A 22,765-nucleotide genomic window follows, 5' to 3' on the forward strand; every position below is an offset into this window, starting at 1 on the left:
TGTCAGGCTGCTGCCACCTCCAGGCTATCTCATTGTGCCACCATGTGACTCCTTGTTAGATTGGGTTTTGTGGTCATACAGAATTAGTTCGAAGTAAACGCTTCGGGCACCCGGGACATTAACCCCTTAAGGGCGCAGTCCTTTTTCACCTTAAGGACTGAGCCCTTTTTTGCAATTCTGACCACAGTCACTTTAAACATTAATGACTCTAAAACGCTTTTACCGAATATTCTGATTCTGAGATAGTTTTTTCGTGACATATTCTACTTTATTTTGGTGGTAAATTTTCGTCGTTACTTGCATCCTTTTTTGGTGAAAAATCCCAAAATTTCATGAAAATTCAAACTTTGAAGCTCTCTGCTTGTAAGGAAAATGGATATTCCCAACCTTTTTTATTTTTATTCACAAATACAATATGTCCACTTTATGTTGGCATCATAAAATGGACATATTTTTAATTTTTGAAAAAATTAGAGGGCTTCAAAGTAGAGCAGCAATTTAAAAAAAAAAATTTATGAAAATTGCAAAATCTGAAGGGACATATGTTACAGAACTACAACTCCCAGCATGTCTGGGCAGTCTAGGCATGCTCTAGGCAAGAGTTGTAGTTTGGCAACATCTGGAGGGCTACCATTTGGGCACCGCTGTAGCAGTGGTCTCCAAACTGTGGGCATGCTGGGAGTTGCAGTTCGGCCTTCCTAGTGGTTGCCACAGTAAAGATTGCTTTACTGCAACTTTCCTTCCACCCCCCACCGTTGCTTCCCTACCTGCACCGTGATCTCTGCCGATGTCTCCGGTGATCAGAGGTCCCCACGCCATCTTCTTTGCAGGTACCCGGCCTTCATCTTCTCCCCCCGTTCTGCCCGACATCCAGGCAACCCACTGTCCTGCGCTGCCATTGGTCAGAATTCAGTTCTGACTAATGGCAGGGGATAGGAGGAGAGCGTCTGACTAGTGTGTTTTTACTGTGTGCTTCTCACTGAATAAAGCTGCCTCCACTGCAGTGCTGGACTCCTTCTTCATTTCCAGACCTCGCTCCTATCCCTCAGGATGATCGGGGCTGTGACTGACAGCTCTGATCATCCCTATTTTCCGGGTGATTGGGTCACCAGAGACCCGATCAGCCCTGAATAGCAGAAAATCGCATGTCTGAATTGACATGTGATTTTCTGCGATCGCCGACATGCGGGGGTCTCAGGACACCCCTCAGCGATGTGCTGGGATGCCTGCTGAATGATTCCAGCAGGCATCCCGGTCCGGTCCCCAACCGGCTAGCGGCGGGGACCGGAATTCTCATGGGCGTATGCACACGCCCTATGTCCTTAAGGACTCGGGATGCAGGGCGTATGCATACGCCCGATGTCCTGAAGAGGTTGAACTTGTGAATCTAATCAAAATCTGCCTGAGGGGTAGGGGCTGGAACAGGTGGTAGCTTGCCTTGCGGCTGACCACCAGCTCCATGCTCACCAGAATGGGTCCTCAAAAAAAGGACTTTAAATTTTTTTTATAAATTCAAATAAAATTTAAGAAAAATGACATAAAAAATCTCTTTAATCTCTTCAATTGTGACGCCATATGGTCTCCCGACCCTGCTGCCACATTCAGATGCTCTACGGCAGTGATTCTTATAGTGATGCCTGTAATCTGCATGTCATACTGAATAACAGTACTATTTCACCAACACAGCACAATCCCTATGCGTGTTACGACAAGGCAAAGTGTTCTACACCCCTATTGAGGCTCTCTGTAGGCCAGAAATTTGCCGCAAATGAATGAATTTTCAAAAATTAGTCCATCTGAGGATCCTCCTGTGGTTCCATGACACAATAATCGGCACCAAAGGTACATCAGACCTAACTATACACTCAGAATACATACATTATATATATATACACACAACAAAGGTTATAATAAATTAAAATTGGACGAGCTCACCCCCTCCCCTTCATTCACCCATACCCCTTCCCTACACCTGTTTGGATGAACTTGATGGACATTTGCCTATTTTCAATCGTACTATGTAACATGTTCTGCTCATATAGAGGGGGGGGGGGGGGGGGGCCAGGACCATCTCTTTGGTGGATACAGACTGATGCTGATAGTTTTTCATATGTTCCCATAGTCAGATACATTATATCTGACATTCTTTACCATTGTAACCTTTGCAGCACCCTGATGAAAAGAGACTGGAAGGACTTTCCAAGCAGCTGGACTGGGATGTACGTAGTATTCAGCGCTGGTTTCGGCAGAGGAGGAATCAAGAAAAGCCGAGTACCCTGACACGATTCTGTGAGAGCATGTATGTATCTATATGTTAATATGTTTATCCATATACCTAATGATAACACAAATCTCGTTATATTTAAAGCATATTTTAGGGCCCCACATATTGGGGCTCATTTATCTCAGGATATAGGTGGAATCTACCCAATATTTCTTCTTGCTTTAGTTTTCTATAGTTGTCTTAGGCTAGGTTTCTACTTTTTTTCGTTGTTGCAAAAACGCCCCAAAAAACACCACAAATACCGCACAGTGTTTTTGGTGAAAAAAATGCCGGGCCAAAATGTTATCTGAAAGTCTATAGGCATATATGAAACACCAAATCCACTTGGTGTTCTATCCTTCGGCATTTTTTTTGGTGTTTTTTTCTGCAGTTTTGGACTCATTTGCAGTTTTTAAAATCGAAATCTTTGCGATACTCTCACATCGAAGCCTATGGCAGAAAAAGCCATAAAAAAATGCCATGGGGTTTTGCATTTGTGTTTTGTCTGTCTCCCCCCATTTCTTCAATAGAAATCATTTACACTAAAGACTAAAACCCCCCTTTTTCGAAAAAGGCCCAAAAAAATAAAAAATCTGACTCCATGTTCCCAATACTGTCAATCTTCAGCCACAGATAAAATAAGCAACAACGTACTTAAAGGGGTACTACGGCGCTTAGACATCTTATCCCCTATCCAAAGGATTGGGAATAAGATGCCTGATTATGGGGGCCCCCCCGTGATCTTGCACGACGCACCTCGTTAAAAAAGTCCCCAGAGCGTGTTTGTCTGATTACTGTCGATCACGGGGCCGGAGCATTGTGACGTCACAGCACTGCCCCCGTGTGATGTCACGCTCTGCCCCCTCAATGCAAGCCTATGGGAGGGGTGTGACAGCTGTGACACCCCCTCCCATAGGCTTGCATTGAGGGGGCGGAGCGTGACATCACACGGGGCGGAGCTGTCACGTCACAATGCTCCGGCCCCGTGATTGACAGTAATCAGACCCGGAGCGAACATGCTCTGGGGACTGATTTTGAAGGGTGTAGCTTGCAAGATCACGGGGGTCCCCAGCGGCGGGACCCCCGCGATCAGGCATCTTATCCCCTATCCTTTAGATAGGGGATAAGATGTCTAAGCTCCGGGTACCCCTTTAAGATTAGATTATAAAAAAAAATATTTTCAAGATGAATAGATATACATATTCTTCTAAGGGTATGTTTACACCAGTGTTTCCCAACCAGGGAGCCTTCAGTTGTTGTATGAACATAACAATTAGTTACAGCTGTTTGACGCAATAGGCTTCTGTCTGAAGAAGCGCATTGCATGAAACAGCTGTAACTAATTGTTTGTACATGACGGTGAAGTAACCCGTTTTCCCCAATGGTTTTATATTTTGCACTTTAATAATGAACCAGATATTTTGCACAACTGTACGGGTGAGTGCCATCTATTTTTCCTGCTTTGTTAAAAAATAGCTAAGGGGTAGGGTCACACGTAACAGATCTGCAGCGTATTTTACGCTGCGGATCCGCCGATGACCCGAGCCATATTGTGCCTCCAGTTGTTGCTGAAAACTAGCTTTGCAGATCGGTGTAGGATCATGGCTGCTACTATTATGTACAATTCTAACCTTCTATACCAGTGGTCGCCAAACTGTCAACCTCTAGCTGTTGTAAAACTACAACTCCCAGCATGGCCGGACAGCCGTTGGCTGTCCGGGCATGCTGGGAGTTGTAGTTTTGCAACAACTAGAGGTCCTTAATTTTGAGACCACCGTTCTATACAATACATTTAATTAATCCTATGCATGTGCTTCCCAAAAATATTCCCTTGGTCCTCTAAAGGTGAACCTAGGCTTTAAATAAAAATTCATTTCCTCATTCGGAGCTTTAGCCAGGCCCAGATTAATTAAATTAAGGGATAAAGGTTTTTGCATACGGCTGCCAGTGCACGGAAGCATTCAGTCAGTTTTAATGTGAAATTAGTAATTGGTTTTGAGCATCAACTAGAACCATATTATTTAAAAGCAGATGGCATGTCCAGTTTTATAGCATATTTTGCGTGATAGACGACACTGTTAATTAAATAACACGACACACTATTGCAATAATGTCCCTTATTTATTAGGCCACCCTGGCGGATCAGATCTGCTGTAGGAGTTGCTGCTAAGTAGAGAGCGTCTGAGGTGTCCGCTGTTTCGGTTTAAATGTCTGTAACATTATTGCAGGTTTCAGCCATTAAATGCTGTAATTGAAGAGACATTTCTAGACCTGCGGTACCATCTGTCATGTTCCCCTATTACTCATGTACTTGTGAATTAAAGTCAATGGGGGAAGATTTATAAGGATGAGTCTGGCGCATACCAAGTCTCGACCCAAAATTAGGCCTAATTTAGGCTCAATGGGGAGATTTATCAAAAACTGCACAATTTTTGATAAATCTCCCCTAATGTTCACAGCAGCCAACCTTAGTGTGGAGAAAAAGAAGTTCCATAGCACTCCCAAGTCCTTACTCCCAAACAGGGAATCATGGGTACTGGTGGACATTAGCTTTCACGCTGATATCTGTCAATAACTCATTGGACCCCACTTAGAGCAAACACGGCGGTCTGATGATTCGAGATGGCAGTTGGTGGCCTTCTTCTTTCCTACGTACCCACAATCTTCTGATACAGATTGCTTCAGGCAGACTGTAAAACGAGAGCACCGTACTAGGAGAGGCCAAAAAAGTGTCATCAGACCCCACTTAGCACAATTGCGGAGTTCCAATGATTCAAGATGGCGGCCGGTAATCTTCTTCTCTCTGTGCCCTCAGTTGACGATCTTCTGATACAGTCTGCCTCAGGCAGACTGTATTAGGAGAGTGCCATACTAGGAGAATGTCTGTACTAGGAGAGGACAAAAAAGACTAATCGGACCCCATTCAGCGTGCTCATAGGGGTCTGATAATTTAGAATGGCGACCGGTGGTCTTCACCTTACCTCCATTCCCACGATCACTGATATTCTGATCTGATACAGACTGTACTAGGAGAGCGCTGTACTAGGAGAGAGGCTGAGATTGTAGGGAGGCTTGTGGTGTTGGCTGATGATTCAAGATGGCGCCTGGTGGTTTTCTCCTTATCTTTGCACCCTTGATTATGATCTAAGACAACCTGCCTCAGGCTTTCTGTACTAGGAAAGTGTCATACTAGGAGAGCAACTGTACTAGGGGAGACCAAAAAAGACACATGATCGCAGGGATCCGATGAGTCAAGATGGTGACTGGCAGTCTTTCCTTACCTCCATGCCCCTGATCGATAATCTTTGATATAGTCTGCCTCAGGCATACTGTATATTAAGAGAGTGCTGTTCTAGGAGAGTGACTATACTTGGGCATGGAGTTCACCAGAGCTTCATAGGTTGCCACTGAAGTTCTCTTCCACTCCTCCATGACGGCATCACGGAGCTGGTGAGTGTTAGAGACCTTGTGCTTTCCCCACTTTCCAACTGAGGATGCCCTTCAGAGGCTCAAGAGGGTTTAGGTTTGGAGAGATGTTTCACCAATCGATCACCATTACTCTCAACTTCTTCAGCAAGGCTGTAGTCATCTTGGAGGTGTGTTTGGGGTTGTTATCTTGTTAGAATACTTACCTGCGGCCCAGTCTCCAAAGTGAGGGGATCATGCTCTGCTTCATATGTCACAGTACATGTTGGCATTCATGATTTGAGCATTGGCAGGCTAACCTTCTAACCTCTTCAACCTCTGCTTATGACACTGAGCATGTGTACTCAACTTCTTTGGTTGACCATAGCAAGGCTTGTTCTAAGTGGAACATGTCATGTGAAACACAGCGTCTTGCCACGGAGCTGCAGCTCAATTTCAGGGTCTTGACAATCTTTCCATAGCCTAGGCCATAATCATGTAGAGCAGTGCTTCTCAATTATTTTCTGTCATGCCCCCCCTAGGAAGAAGAAAAAATGTTGCGCCCCCTGCGCGACTGTAAATAGTATCATTTGTCTATAAAATTGTTATAAGTACACCTTTGCATAACACTGTATCCTTATTAACATATATGAGAATAAAAAAAGAAAGAAATGTGGATCAATTTACAACAAAGAATAGCTTTGTATAGTCTATTGTATGGAGGGGGGGGGGGGGGGGGTCGTATCTACTTGCGGCTCCTGTTATGGATATTGACCCTTATTATTGGTATCCTCCTGCGGTGTGCTTTGTACCCCTTCCACTCCTGCATTCCTGCTATTATGCCCTTTTTTATCTAGGTTACCTTCAGGGCTTAGTAACTTTACCTGCAGAGTGTCTTTTTGCACCTTCCCCCTCCTCCTTTTGATCCAGGGTACTGTCTTCTAGTTCGTATACTTTTTCCTCCTCCATCCCCTGGTTACTATTTCTTTTCCCCTTTTCAGTTTTATTATCAGATTTTGTGTTTGTCCTACCTCCTCTCCTTGACCCCTGCTCTTTATGTTCTTTCTGTGCTTCAGCTCTTGTTTTCCCACCTGGTGATGCTGCGGATGTATGTTTGCGACTCTGCCTTGATGACATGCCGGCGTCCTGCTCTCTCTCCTCTGTGAGTGGCACTAGGAACCGGCGTATTGATTCCTGTATGTCTCCACGGGTTCTCTGCATGTGTCAAGTGCGTTGGCGGTCACGTGGTCCTCCGCGTCGGGCTGCTACTGGGGCTGTGCTGGGACAAAGAGCCTCCCTGGGGGGGCGCGCCCCACTATTTGAGAAGCACTGATGTAGAGCAACAATTCCTTTTTAAGTTCAGGTCCTCAAAGAGTTCTTTGGCATGAGGGAAACTTCCAGTGACTTCCAGTGATCAGTATTCGAGAGTGTGAAAGCGATGACACCAAATTTAAAGGGAAACTGACAGCAGGGTCACCTATAATAATCCAAATAAACAGGTAGATTGTGCAAGAGATGCTGATTCAAATGCTTTTGATCAGGTGAAAATCGATGCAGCTGTTCAGGAAATACTCATTTTGTTGCTAATATGATAATTACATCCAAACTGCACTGGAGGTGGCTGCTGCTGTATGTGCAAAGCTTTCTCCTGCCCACTGCATCTGATAACCTTCCCCTTTCATAAATATTTATTCCCTCTTCCTTAGCATGTCCATGTAGGGAGTGGAGTTATGAGCTGAAAGTGCCTGATTAAAGGCTGAAGAGTGATGTCTGAGATGTCTGATTGTGGGGGTCCTGCCAATCGGAACCCCTGCGATCTTCATGGTGGCCATCACGCCCCCTCCCATAGACGTGAATGGAGGGGGAGTGGTTTCATGACCATGGCCCCGAACCCAGCGCTTGGAATGAAAAGTTCAGAATGCCGGGGTGGCATGCAGTAGATCGCGGAGGTTCCTAGTGGCCGTCCCCTAGGGGCCGGGCGTGACGTCACGAGGGACGCGGCCGCGAACACGGAAGCCCGCACACAGCGTTTGGAGTAATGAACTTCCGCTCGCAGCGCCCGGCCCCTCGTGACGTCACGCCCGCACCCTCAACCAAAGTCTATGGGAAGGGGGCGCGACCGCTGCCACGCCCCCTTCCCATAGACTTTCGTTGAGGGGGCAGGCATGACGTCAAGAGGGGGCGGCCGCGAACACGGAAGCCCGCACACAGCTTTCGTAGTAATGAACTTCCGGACGCTGAGAGTTGAGCTCCGAAAGGCAGAGCAGCGCACAACCCCTTTAACTGTTGTTCTTAGTACAATGTTACTTCTGTCCTTAGTTTTGACAGTTTTACATATTTTTACAGAGATATTTATACATTTTAAATGGTGGACGGGGTAAAGAAATTGCATTCAAATGGATAAAAGGCAATTATTATTTAAATACACCCATTGTGCATCCTAAGTGAAGATACGGCACAGTCAGTCCTGTGTGTTTCATCATCTGAGAACCAGCAAAGATCTGAGAAATTGGAGATAAGTGACTTTACATCAGAGCTGGATAAATCCCCTTGACTTTCAATGGAGCATGCAGTGAACAGCTAAACAGTGTGTCAAATGTCTGCTCAGGCAGAGACAGAGGCCTTATTAGATGAGCATTAACTCCGACCAAATGCTTAGAGGGAACATTTCAAGTAGAACTGAAAAGGCCACGGTTTACTGCATGTAGTAATTCCTATCAATGGATTACAATCTGGCTGGAAATATTTTTCCCCCTCTGATTAAACTTAAAAGAGGCCATTTTTAGTTCCCATGATGCATTTGTTATAGTAAATAGTAATATTTTTTTTATAAAAATAACAATTCTGGAACATTTTTTTTTAAAGTCTATAGGGGGAGATATATCAAAACCTGTCCAGAGGAAAAGTTGCTGAGTTGCTCATAGCAACCAATCAGATCGCTTCTTCCATTTTTCAGAGGCCTTTTATAAATGAAAGAAGTGATCTGATTGGTTGCTATGGGCAACTCAGTAACTCTGCACAAGTTTTGATAAATCTTCCCCTAGGTGGTTCCTCTGTTATTCCTCATAGAAATTAAATTGACAACTGGGTGTTACCAAATGGGTTGTGACACTGCCCACGCTGATGTTAACCAATCAGTCTAAACCCAAAAAAGAGAATCCTAGGTACCGGACAGAATAAATCCTATGGTACGTTAATACAAATCAATATAAAAAAAGCTGTCAGTGTAATATTTCGGCTGTATACAGCCATTGTCAAGTTAAGAAAAAGCATAGCCGCTTCTAAGTATGCAGTGGAACATATGCCCCAAATTGTAATGATTTGCCGTTGCAGATATAAATGTGAATATGTAGATATAGAAAAGAACAAAAAAATCTAAGTATTTTCAAATCAGCAGTTACATTTGTGTTTCCGAAGCAAAATCTGTAGATTTACATGCAGGAACGCTGCTGACTTAATAAGAAAATAAGAAAATTTAAAGACTTAATAAGAAAATTTGCATCATACCAATCAAAATAATTAAATTACAAAAATTTAAATTTTTAATTTTGTAAATGAAGCTAATTGATATATTGCTGGGGATGTCGACAAAAATTAAGATTAAAAAGATACTTATCTACCGATCCCTTACAGGCCCTGCTGCAGCTCCTGTTTTCTCCACTTCTGGTCTTCTGCTGTTCCTCAGAGCAGGACCTGCCCAGCCAATCGCTGGTTACAGTGGTGTCCTGTCTCGACCAGTGATTGGCTGAGCGGGCAGGTCCTGCTCCAAGCTCTTATCACAGAACAGCAGCAAATCAAATTTGCATAAACCAAAACCAAGGGGGCTGCTGGGACCCCTTGCAATATCCAGGGCAGCACCCTAGCGAACTCCGCTCCGTGCCAGATGACAGGCGAACACAACCATCACGTCCCCTCCATTCATGTCTATGGGAGTGGAGTGATGGCTGTGTACTAGTAGTCACGTCCCCTCCCATAGACATGAATGGAGGGGGCGTTTCGTGACATCAAGAACATGGAAATCCAAGCTTCCGTGTCCAAAATGCAACGGTGATGGCCCGGAGATTGTCGGGGTTCCAGTGGCTCGACCCCCTGCAATCAGATTGCAGGGGGTCCAGGGGATGTCTAGGGGAAGAGTGCCCCTTTAAGTATTAGGTATTAGGTTTTTACCTTATAATATAAAATGTGTTAATATAAATAAATATATTTTCAAAATCTAATGTAAAATTATATTATTACACCACAAGAATAAATACATTCTCAACTCAACTATGCACACTGTGGATTTATTAAGTATAATCCTAATATAATAGCTCTGTTTTTCACATTTATCTTTATTATGTTTCTCAGATATTGATACGTTTCCTTATGAGGCATTACCCTTATTAAGAAATATTATACAATCTGTCACTTTTCATCTCCTTCTGTTTTATATTAACACTAAATGCTTCTGCGATGATATTCTGCTTTATTTTTCCCCGAGGCTACAATATATTAATACTACTTAATTTAATTTGCAGAATCATTTTAGTGTGCTGAATGACTTGTGGCGAATGCATCCTAGTTTTATCACTTTTTTTTTTATTTTTTAATGAAGATAAAATACTTCCGCACTGTCTTCTTTTAAACTACTTGCTATTGCAAATATAGACTAATGGTGCTTTTACCTGGGCCGACGGGGGCACTAGAGCGAACTCTGATCTTAGTGATCGACATTTATTTACTGAGCATTCTCATGGCTCAATTCCTCGTGTATGCAGAACATAAGATAACAATTATTTTATTGGTGCCGCGAAAGATGGGATAAGACAAACAAGTGTTCTCTGGTTCATTGGCAGGAGAAAAATATGGGGAACAAAACACTTCAAATGCTCATTCAGCCAATAATCATCCCATGTAAAAGAGTGCAGATCAGGTTGGTTCTGCCTATAGGCAAAATAGGCAGCTGCCTAGAGCACCCTCTTGATGGGGGTGCTGTTCTGCACTCTGCAAGGAAGTTAGTAGCCAGACAGCATCCGAAGCCCCCACTCACTTGAAGCACCTGCTACGCCAGCACCACCGTATCACCCCAGTAGAAAGGTAATTACATGAGGAGGAGGTTTGTTACAGTGTGTCACCCCAGTAGTAAAGTAATGATATGAGGAGAAGGCTTATTACATTGTGTCACCCCAGTAGTAAGGAGATTACATGAGAAGGAGGTTTGTTACAGTGTGTCACCCCAGTAATAAGGTGGGGCATGTCAAAGAGAGGAGCCAATGGAGTCAAGGGTGGCAAAGGTCCTTGCACCAGTAGTGGTGCCGATTCTGCAAGAAACCCCAGACAAAATAGAGCATTCCAGTCTGTTCAAATACGTAATGTATGAAGTAAGGAGCCCAGTTAAAGGGGAACTCTGGTACACAACGACTTATCCTCTACCCACAAAATAGGGGATAAGTGTCTGATTGTGGGTGTTCCCCACAATCTTTTGCCCGATGCAACGGCTCTCCCCTTGCACGTTGCTGGCACGGCTTTGTGTGCGAAGCTGTGTCGACACTTCCCCTCCATGCATCTCTATGGGAGAGCAGCAGATACATGAGCGCTTTATCTCTGTCTCTCCCTTAGAGATACATGGAGGGGGCATGTCGACCATTGCCCTGTCACTGCTTCGTGCACAGAGCAGTGGTCGCTCCCAGCATGAGAAGAGCAAGCACGCCAGGCAGGAGATCACAAGGGGTCAGACACTTATCCCCTATCCTATATGCCATAGTATAGCATTGATCAGTGTTATCGGTGCTCCATTAGTACAGGCTGCTGAGGCTTCTTGTACTACTGGAGCGTGGATTGAACGGGACTAAGGCAGGTAGAGACCCTCGACTCATCCTCTGAGCTGATCAGGACCCCACGATTTTGTGACAGTGTTTCCAATTAGCATCCATAACCAACAGGCAATGACAATTTCCCGCATGCAAACGTCGTAATCAACTTTGATTGCAGCATCTAAAGGGTAAAATCCGAACATTGGTCTGATCGGCAAAGTCTGGCTTTAGTCGTGGATCCCGCCTGCTGATAGCAGCTGGGAGCCACCAGGTATGAAGCACTCTCAGCTCTGGCCGAAGCGGTCACAAGATGTACATGTACATCCCATGTCCTTAAAGGGGTACTCTGGTGGAAAAAAACATTTTTTATAATTAATTGGTGCCCAACGAGTAAACAGATTTGTAAATTACTTCTATTTAAAATTCTTAACCCTTCCAGTACTTATCAGCTGCTGTATGCTCCACAGGAAGTTGTATTTCTTTCTGGAATTCTTTTCATTCTGACCACAGTGCTCACTGGTGACACCTATGTCTATATCAGGAACTGTCCAGAGTACAAGCAAATCCCCATAGCAAACCTCTACTGCTCTGGACAGTTCCTGATATGGACAGAGGTGTCAGCAGAGAGCTCTGTAGTCAGACTGAAAAGAATTCCAGAAAGAAATACAACTTCCTGTGGAGCATACAGCAGCTAAGTACTGGAAGGGTTAAGAATTTTAAATTGAAGTAATTTACAAATCTGTTTACCTTTCTGGCACCAATTGATAAATTTTTATTTTTTTTTCCACCAGAGTACCCCTTTAAGGACATAGGATGTACATGTACATCCTGTGCCCGCTTTGGTCAGAGCTGAGAGAGCTTCATACCTGGTGGCTCCCAGCTGCTATCAGCAGGCGGGATCCACGGCTAATGCTGGACTTTGCCGATCAGGCCAATGTCCGGATTTTACCCTTTAGATGCTGCAATCAAAGTTGATTACGGTGTTAACATTCGGGAAATTGTCGTTGCCTGTTGGTTATGGATGCTTCCTGCATACAGCAGCTGATAAGTACTGGAAGGGTTTAGATTTTCAAATAGAATTAATTTACAAATCTCTTTTACTTTCTGGCACCAGTTGTTTAAACAAAAAAAATTCCCCCAGAATACCCCTTTAAGAGATAAGTTTTGTGCCAAATATTTTGTGCGAAACTTGGCAAAACGGTACCAAAGTCAGACTAAGTTTTGAATATGTCCCTTAATATCTTTTACTCTCATTTTAGTCGTCTTTTGAGGTTCTGTAATATTTTGTTACAGTAACAAATGCCAGACTATCAGATGATAATTTCTGGACTTTATTCTATGGCAGAATTTTATTACGATTTTTTTTCCTCATTTCTTCTCTATCGTAGTTTATAGCGAATTCAAATTTTATTCATAATCTGGGAGATGAAAAGACTTCTGTTCTGTGGGTTGTTTCTGCTTCGTGTTAATAAATGTGTGCAGGAGGGACATGTTATCATGGAGAGCGCTTGTAGATTGATATTAAATAGGTACATGATGTACTGATACATATTCAGGTAGATTTTCATTACCTCTAATCTGAGTAACAGCAAAATGTATCATACTGTTCCAGAAAGGTTTAATAGGTGTCTAAATCAGTCAACCAAAGAGGGACATTGGGTCTCAGTAAAGGAGAGGCCCTTTGGCTATGGCAACCAATTATAGTTTGGCTTTTATTCCCTAATCTGCACTAGAAAAAGACATCACAGCCTGAGTCAGGCACGATCTCACATCTTCGATTTACAGAGGGGTCCTGGAATAACCTCAAATAAATATTACTTTTCTGTGATGTCTTACACAAAACATAGCAAATCTTTAAATAATCAAAATACTCATGCCTCTAGGTGTTGCAAAACTACAACCCCCAACATGCCTGTCCGGGCATGCAGGGAGTTGTAGTTTTGCAACAGCTGAAGGCACACTGGTTGGGAAACACTGGTCTAGTCTGTTGCATTTTGATGTTCCTGCTATTCAGTTTGCCAGTCACTGTATACATCCCTATAGATTGAGCTCCATCTAGTGGTCACTGCAGACAGATAAATTTTAATCATTTAAAGGGTTAGCCCCAGATTACAACTTTTTTTTTTTTTTTTTTTGGGGGGGGGGTCCAACCACTGAGACAACCACTATTCACAAAAATGGAAGCCTCTGCACCTCTAACACCATCCCATGGGTCCCGTTCACGGCCGCCCCACTTATTAATATTCATCTCCTTAATGAGTGGAACAGCAAGGACGGGACAAGCACACAGACTTGACTGCCAATCTAATAACTAGTGTTGAGCGGCGTAGGCCATATTCGAATTCGCAATATTTCGCGAATATAGGGATGAATATTCGTCATATATTCGCTAAGTTTGCATATTCGTAATATTCGCGTTATATTTTCGCATATTGGAAAAATTTGCATATGCTAAAACTAGCATAAACGAAAATTAGCATATGCAAATTTTCACATAAGCGAAAATTCGTACGCCAGTCTCACACAGTAGTATTAGAGCCTTTTTTACACCACACAAGCTGGAAGCAGAGATGGATGATCATTGTGATGTGTACTGTGAAAAAAAAAAAGAATATTCGTGATTGCGAATATATAGTGCTATATTCGCGAATATTCGTGAATTCGCGAATAAAATTTGCATTGCGAATATTCGCGAGCAACACTACTAATAACATGCGGGACAAGGGGCTTCCATTATCTTGGGAGTGTCAGTGGTTGGACCCCTCACAAGTTGTAATCTTGAGCTAACCTTCTAAATGATTAAAGTTTGTCTTTCTGAAGTCACCACTAGAGGGAGCTCAATCTAAAGGGATGTATACAACTACTGATGAACTGAACAGAAACAATTAAATACTTTTTGTAGGAACATCCCCACCTTGAACCTCCACCAATCTGAGCTTATAGTTCAACAGAATAGCGCAGTGTGGGGCCTCCAGATGTTGCAAACTACAACTCCCAGCATGCCAAGAACAGCCTTTGGCTATCAGCTATTTTTCCTTAGTGAGTGAGTGGAGAAGCATTGCACAGGCTTGAATGCCAATCTAATAATATGCGAGACAAGGGGCTTCTATTTTCATGATTAGTGGGAGTCTCAGTGGTTGAACCCCTCACAAGTTGTAATCTTGGGCTAACCTGATAATTTATTAAAGTTTGTCTGCAGTCACCACTAGAGGGAGCTCAATCTATAAGGATGTATACAACTACTGAACAGGAGCAATTAAATTCTCTATGCAGGAAATCTCCACCCCAACCTCCAACATTCTGACCTTATAGTGCAGCAGATCAAACCAGTGTTTTCTAACCAGTGTGCCTTCCTGCTGTTGCAAAACTACAACTCCCAGCATGCCCGGACAGCCTTTGGTTATCAGCTATCTTTGCTTGTTCTATATAGTGAGTGAGTGGAGAAGCAGCGCACAGGCTTGACTGCCAATCTAATAAAATGCGGGACAAGGGCTTTCATGTTCATTGGGAGTCTCAGCATTTTGACCACTCATAAGTTGGGCTAACCTTCTACATTATTAAAGTTTGTCTTTCTGCAGTCACCACTAGAGGGAGCTCAGTCTATATGGATGCATACAACTACTGATGAACTGAATAGGAGCAATTAAATTATTTATGCAGGAACTCCCCACCCCAACCTCCAATATTCTGACATTATAGCTCAACAGATCAGACTAGTGTTTCCTAACCAGTGAGCCTCCATCTGATAAGGCTTATCAGCTTACTTTGGTTGTTAGTGAGTGAATGGAGAAGCAGCACTCAGGCTTGTCTGCCAATCTAATAATATGCGAGACAAGGGGCTTCTGTTTTTGTGATTAGTTGGTGTCTCAGTGTTTTGACCCCTCATAAATTGTAATCTTGGGCTAACCTTCTACATTATTAAAGTTTGTCTTTCTGCAGTCACCACTAGAGGGCGCTCAGACTATTGGGATGTATACAAATACTGATGAACTAAATAGAAGCAATTCAATCCTTCATGCATTAACATCCCTACCCCCAACTTCCACCATTCTGACCTCATAGTGCAACAGATTAGACAATTGTTTCCCAACCAGCGTCCCTCCAGCTGTTGAAAAACTACAACTCCCAGCATTCCCGGACAGCCAAGGCTGTCTGGGCATGCTGGGAGATGTAGTTTTGCAACAGTTGGAGGCACACTGATTGGAAAACACTGGATAAGAACGGAGGAATGGTTTTATACTTTTTGGTTTTGTCCTTTTTAGATATGTGGATGGATATGAGGTATTGTCGCAACTGTACTAATTGTGAAGGCAGAATTGGAGTAATGGACTTACTTTTAATGACTTTTTCTATTCCATATCAGCAAAGGTCAACAGAGAAGCAGCACTGGGAGATTACTTTCTTGGGTAATTGTAAGAGTTGAAATGAATTCATTGTGGGATTTTTAACCTTGGAAGCAATTCTGCATATTCCAATGAAATAATAGTCAAATGACAAAGCGATATAATTACCGCCAGAAAAAAAAGGAAAGAAAAAAGCAGAAAAGTCCATTAAGTAGAAAACACTTCCTCTAAATGTACCATTGTGGAGTTAATCATATTTCCCTCATTTAATGAGATTGGCTTGATGAACTTACTTAAAAATACATTTAGTTTGTGAGGCGTGAAAGTGAAAACAAGATAGGTAAATGGCGTGTGCAGCCATAATGACTCTGCATATTACATAGGAGCAATCCAGGTGCGTGAAGGTAACGGTAAAAAAGTTAAAGGGGAACTCCGGTATCACAGGAGAGGGGATAAGTGTCTGATCACAAGAGGGTCTGACTCCTGAGTAGTGTTGAGCGGCATACATCATATATTCGCTAAATTCGCATATTCCTAATATTTGCGTTTTTTCGCATATGCGTAATTTCGCATATGGGAATATTCGCATATGCGAAAATTTGTATGTGCGAAAATTTATGTACTTTTTTAGCAAGTATACCAGTGTAACTTGATAGAAGCAGCAGAAGGGAGGGATCAATATTTGCATATGCGAATATTCGCCCGGCGGTCTCACACAGTAGTATTAGAGCCTTCTTTAGACCACACAAGCTGGAAGCAGAGAGGGATGATCACTCTGATGTGTACTGTGAAAAAAAAAAAGTGAATATTCGTAATTTTGAATATATAGTGCTATATTTGCGAATATTCGCGAATTCGCGAATATGCGATATTCACAAATAAGATTTGAATTGCGAATATTCGCGAGCAACACTATTGCTGAGGACCCCCCATTGGTTTCCAGGTCCCGCCCGGTGTTCTGAACATTTCTGTTCAGAACTCCGGTTTTCCTAGCGTTCGGAGTGCCTGTGGTCGACACGCCCCTTCATTCATCTCAATAGGAGAGCCGAAGATACAGCTTTAAAGAGAAACATGGAGTGGGTGTGTTGACCAAGCTGTGCTGTGGTCGGCAGTAATTTGGTACAGATTACTGGGGCGCCGGGCAGTGGATCACGGGGCTTCCAGTAGTTGGAACCCCTGCAATCAGACCCTTATCCCTTATCCTGTGGAAAGAGAAAAAGAGGTCATGTATTAGTGTTCCCCTTTAAAGACTGAATTCTGGAGTCCTCCATATATAACAAGGATGGTGCGTCACTGTGTACCATTTATAATGCTAGTGTTTTCTTATGTGCCAAAAGGACCTTTGTTTTTTCTTGAGCACCAGGGCCCGATTATAACTTCTACCTCTGCGACCCTATAGTCACACCTCTGTATCTTAGGCAGGGTCGTAACTATAGAGGATGCAGAGGTAACAGTCGCTTCGGGCCCTGTTGCAGATTTCGTATTGGGGCACAGAAGCTACAAGTTACGCCTCTGATGTTAGGACATGTGCAAAAAAGAACAGCATCAAAGAAGTATCAATGTACAATGGCCTTATAATCTGCTATGATACAACCAGATATACAGGACTATATAGCATCCAGGTAAATAATATTAAATAGCACTCAGTCCAGTCAGTCCTATATCTTTAATTAGGCCCAGGCCTATGGCTGTGCTTTATTAGAGATGGGAACAGGATTATTATAACAAAAATATTTGAGGTGAATTTCTTGGGGCCTGAGTCGGACCCTGGAGCTGAGCACCCAACAGGATCTGGAATCCTTGGCAACAGCCACGCATGGTGCTTCTTCATTTGGATTGTTTCTTATATATATATATATATATATATATATATATATAAAAATATATATTTGGTGACAGACACCTGATGAGTGTAGGGCAGTACTCTGTGAGGAGGGCGGCCTTACCACAAGACAGAACTACCTCACCCTCATACATAGGAAGAATTTGTGAACATCACCTAACTCCGCATCATTCAAAAAGAAGATGGACACGTCCTCTGTCAGAGTCACCTAACATTGGCTGATGATTATAGAAATTCAAACCCCCCTCCATGCAACCCCCACACTTTTTCAGGGGCAGAATTATCATTTAATTTTTTAAGCTTCGAAGTTTGTCTCTTGAGGCCATCAATGGACAAGCGAAGGGTATAATAAACATTTGGACTGGCCTACCAGGGTACTTGGGTGGATAAGCAAGGCTCTGCACACTGAGGACAAGCAGGGCTCTGCACACTGAGGACAAGCAGGGCTCTGTATAATGAGGACAAGCAGGGCTCTGCACACTGAGGACAAGCAGGGCTCTGTACACTGAGGTCAAGCAGGGCCCTGCACACTGAGGACAAGCAGGGCTCTGTATAATGAGGACAAGCAGGGCTCTGCACACTGAGGACAAGCAGGGCTCTGTATAATGAGGACAAGCAGGGCTCTGCACACTGAGGGCAAGCAGGACTCTGTACACTGAGGACAAGCAGGGCCCTGCACACTGAGGACAAGCAGGGCTCTGTACACTGAGGACAAGCAGGGCTCTGCACACTGAGGACAAGCAGGGCTCTGTACACTGAGGACAAGCAGGGCTCTGTACACTGAGGACAAGCAGGGCTCTGCACACTGAGGACAAGCAGGGCTCTGTACACTGAGGACAAGCAGGTCTCTGTACACTGAGGACAAGCGGGGCTCTGTACACTGATGACAAGCGGGGCTCTGTACACTGAGGACAAGCAGGGCTCTGTACACTGAGGACAAGCAGGGCTCTGCACACTGAGGACAAGCAGGGCTCTGTACACTGAGGACAAGCAGGTCTCTGTACACTGAGGACAAGCAGGGCTCTGTACACTGATGACAAGCGGGGCTCTGTACACTGAGGACAAGCAGGGCTCTGTACACTGAGGACAAGCAGGGCTCTGTACACTGAGGACAAGCAGGGCTCTGTACATTGAGGACAAGCAGGGCTCTGTACATTGAGGACAAGCAGGGCTCTGTACACTGTGGACAAGCAGGGCTCTGTACACTGAGAACAATCAGGGCTCTGTACACTGAGGACAAGCAGGGCTCTGTGCACTGAGGACAAGCAGGGCTCTGTGCACTGAGGACAAGCAGGGCTCTGTACACTGTGGACAAGCAGGGCTCTGTACACTGAGAACAATCAGGACTCTGTACACTGAGGACAAGCAGGGCTCTGTACACTGAGGACAAACAGGGTTCTGTACACTGAGGACAAGCAGGGCTCTGTACACTGAGGCAGGGGTGTACCTAGAGCATTTGGCACCCGGGGCAGACCCTTTGTTTGGCACCCCTTCCATGGATCCCGCTGAGGTGCCGCTGCCAAGTCTTGCTGACCTACCCACGGTGGTCGCCCAGCAATCTCAGCAAATTGCCCAACAAGGACAGAAGCTGTTGCAGTTGACCGCCATGTTACAACAACTTCTGCCACTGCTACAGCAGCAACCATCTCCTCCGCCAGCTCCTGCACCTCCTCCGCAGCGTGTGGCCGCTCCTAGCCTCCGCTTGTCCCTGCCGGACAAATTTGATGGGGACTCTAGACTCTGCCGTGGTTTCCTGTCTCAATGTTCCCTACATATTGAGATGTTGTCGGACCAATTTCCTACAGAACGGTCTAAGGTGGCGTTCGTAGTTAGTCTTCTGTCTGGAAATGCCTTGTCTTGGGCCACACCGCTCTGGGACCGCAATGATCCTGCCACAGCCTCAGTCCAGTCCTTCTTCGCTGAAGTCCGTAGTGTCTTCGAGGAACCAGCCCGAGCTTCTTCTGCCGAAACTGCCTTGCTGAACCTGGTCCAGGGAAATTCTTCTGTAGGCGAATACGCCATCCAATTTCGTACCCTTGCCTCTGAATTATCTTGGAACAACGAGGCCCTCTGCGCGACATTTAAAAAAGGCCTATTCAGCAACATCAAAGATGTACTGGCCGCACGAGAAATTCCAGCTAACCTGTCAGAACTTATCCTTTTGGCCACCCGCATTGACAAGTGTTTTTCTGAAAGACACCAGGAGCTCTGCCAGGAAAAGGACCTTGATCTCTGGGCACCTCTCTCCCAGTATCCTTTGCAATCTACCCCTGTGCCTCCCGCCGAGGAGGCTATGCAAGTGGATCGGTCTCGCCTGACCCATGAAGAGAGAACTCGCCGCAGAGATAAAAAGTTATGTCTGTACTGCGCTAGTACCGAACATTTCTTAGTGGATTGCCCTATTCATCCTCCACGTCTGGGAAACGCACGCACGCACCCTGTTCACATGGAAGTGGCGTCCCTTGGTGTGAATTCTGCTTCTCCACGTCTCACTGTGCCCTTGCGGATTGCTCCTTCTGCCAACTCCTCCTTCTCAGCTGTGGCCTTCTTGGACTCTGGTTTTGCTGGAAATTTTATTCTGGCCTCTTTGGTTAATAGGTTCTGCATCCCGGTGACCCGTCTCGTCAAGCCGCTCTACATTTCTTCGGTCAACGGAGTGAAGTTGGACTGCACTGTGCGTTACCGCACAGAGCCCTTGCTTATGAGCATTGGACTGCATCACGAGAAAATTGAATTTTTTGTTCTGCCCAACTGCACCTCTGAAGTCCTCCTCGGTCTGCCATGGCTCCAGCGTCATTCTCCCACCCTTGACTGGACCGCTGGGGAGATCAAGAATTGGGGTCCTGCTTGTCACAAACGATGCCTCACATCTGCTCCTCATAGCCCCCTTCCTGGTGACACTCTGCCCCGTGACAAGCTTCACCCTCTGCCCCCCCTCCCCATTCCCACTTCTTCTGGATTACCTGCCGCTGATGTAGCTACCCAGGACTTCTTTTTGTTCCGGAAGGAAACTCAAGAGGCGCCCCCTATGTTCTCGTCTCATTTGAAGGGACAAGGAGACAAAAAGAGGGGGAGACCTAAGGGGGGGGGTACTGTTACGCCGAGCGCTATGGGTCCCTGCTCCTCCCCGGAGCACTCGCGGCATTTTCCTCTCTGCAGCGCCCCGGTCAGACCCGCTGACCGGGAGCGCTGAACTGACATTCACGATGGGGATGCGATTTGCATAGCGGGACGCGCCCGCTCGCGAATCGCATCCCAAGCCACTTACCCGTCCCGGTCCCCGGCTGTCACGTTCTGGTGCGCGCGGCTTCGCTCTCTAGGGTGCGCGCGCGCCAGCTCTCTAAGATTTAAAGGGCCAGTGCACCAATGATTGGTGCCTGGCCCAATCAGTCTAATTAGCCTCCACCTGCTCCCTGTCCATATAACCTCACTTTCCCTTCACTTCCTTGCCGGATCTTGTTGCCTTAAGCCTGTGTTCCAGATCTTCTGCTATTGCCATTGACTACGAACCTTGCCGCCTGCCCCGACCTTCTACTACGTCTGACCTTGCCTCTGTCTAGTCCTTCTGTCCCACGCCTTCTCAGCAGTCAGCGAGGTTGAGCCGTTGCCGGTGGATACGACCTGGTTGCTACCGCCGCAGCAAGACCATCCCGCTTTGCGGCGGGCTCTGGTGAATACCAGTAGCAACCTAGAACCGGTCCACCGACACGGTCCACGCCAATCCCTCGCTGACACAGAGGATCCACATCCAGCTAGCGGAATCATAACAGCAGCGTCCTCTTTCCTTTTCTTCTCCGTCCGGATAAGACCGCCATGTGGATCTCTAAACATCTGCAGGAAAAACATGTCAGACTTTTCATTTTTTAGTGCCCTCCCCTCCTATACACAATCTGCCCATCTATAGGCCCACAAACTGTAATAATGCCCTCCTTGGTGTCCTGCACAGTAAAAAGGCAGGTAGGCAGGTAGCCAGGTAACCCCCTCTTTCTCATAGGTATATGCAGAGTTACACCCCCCTCTCTTTCCCATAGGTATATGCAGAGCTACGCTACACCCCCCCTCTTTCCCATAGGTATATGCAGAGTTACACCCCCCTCTTTCCCATAGGTATATTCAGAGCTACACCCCCCCCCTCTTCCCCATAGGTATATGCAGAGCTACACCCCCCCTCTTCCCCATAGGTATATGCAGAGCTACACCCCCCTTCCCCATAGGTATATGCAGAGTTACACCCCCCCCTCTTCCCCATAGGTATATGCAGAGATACACCCCCCTCTCCCTCCCTTTCCCATAGGTATATACAGAGCACCCCCCCCTCTCCCTCCCTTTCCCATAGGTATATACAGAGCACCCCCCCTCTCCCTCCCTTTCCCATAGGTATATATAGAGCACCCCCCTCTCCCATAGGTATATACAGAGCACCCCCCTCTCCCTCCCTTTCCCATAGGTATATACAGAGCACCCCCCTCTCCCTCCCTTCCCCATAGGTATATACAGAACACCCCCCCTCTCCCTCCCTTCCCCATAGGTATATACAGAGCACCCCCCCTCTCCCTCCCTTTCCCATAGGTATATACAGAGCACCCCCCCTCTCCCCCCCTTCCCCATAGGTATATACAGAGCACCCCCCCTTCCCTATAGGTATAGGCAGGGTTAAAAAATAAATAAAAAGGATGATCACCTGATGTTACACGCAGCGATCTCCTCAGCAGCAGGGCCTGCATCCTCTCCCCTCCACAGTACAGGCGCCGGATGAGTGATGTCACTAGCGCCTGTACTGCGTGCTGCGTGGGGGCGGAGGTCACGTCTCAGATGCAGCTCACACAGAGGGGACGCCTATCGCGCATACAGGAGAATGTAGCGCTGTCTGCTGGGGATCTGGGACGAGTGTCCCAGATCCTCAGTAGTTGCGGCGGCGGGTCAGTCCACCCCTGGCACCCCCCTTGAGAGTGGCACCCGGGGCGGGCCGCCCCCCCCCCCCCCTTAGTACACCACTGCAGTGAGGACAATCAGGGCTCTGTACACTGAGGACAAGCAGGGTTCTGAGCACTGAGGACAAGCAGGGCTCTGTACACTGAGGACAAGCAGGGCTCTGTACAGTGAGGACAAGCAGGGCTCT

At 45.7% G+C, this 22,765-nt stretch overlaps 1 protein-coding gene across 1 annotated transcript in view; it reads left to right on the forward strand.

The window, feature by feature from the left end:
• CERS6 (ceramide synthase 6) overlaps positions 1–22,765 on the forward strand; it is a 226,173-nt gene that overhangs the window by 72,696 nt on the left and 130,712 nt on the right. Inside the window, exon 3 of the mRNA XM_056533718.1 lies at positions 2,169–2,299. Coding sequence (XP_056389693.1) covers positions 2,169–2,299 — 131 coding nt within the window. The remainder of the gene's footprint in view (positions 1–2,168; positions 2,300–22,765) is intronic.

This window comes from Hyla sarda, chromosome 8 (assembly GCF_029499605.1).
Source record: "Hyla sarda isolate aHylSar1 chromosome 8, aHylSar1.hap1, whole genome shotgun sequence".
NCBI lineage: Eukaryota > Metazoa > Chordata > Amphibia > Anura > Hylidae > Hyla > Hyla sarda.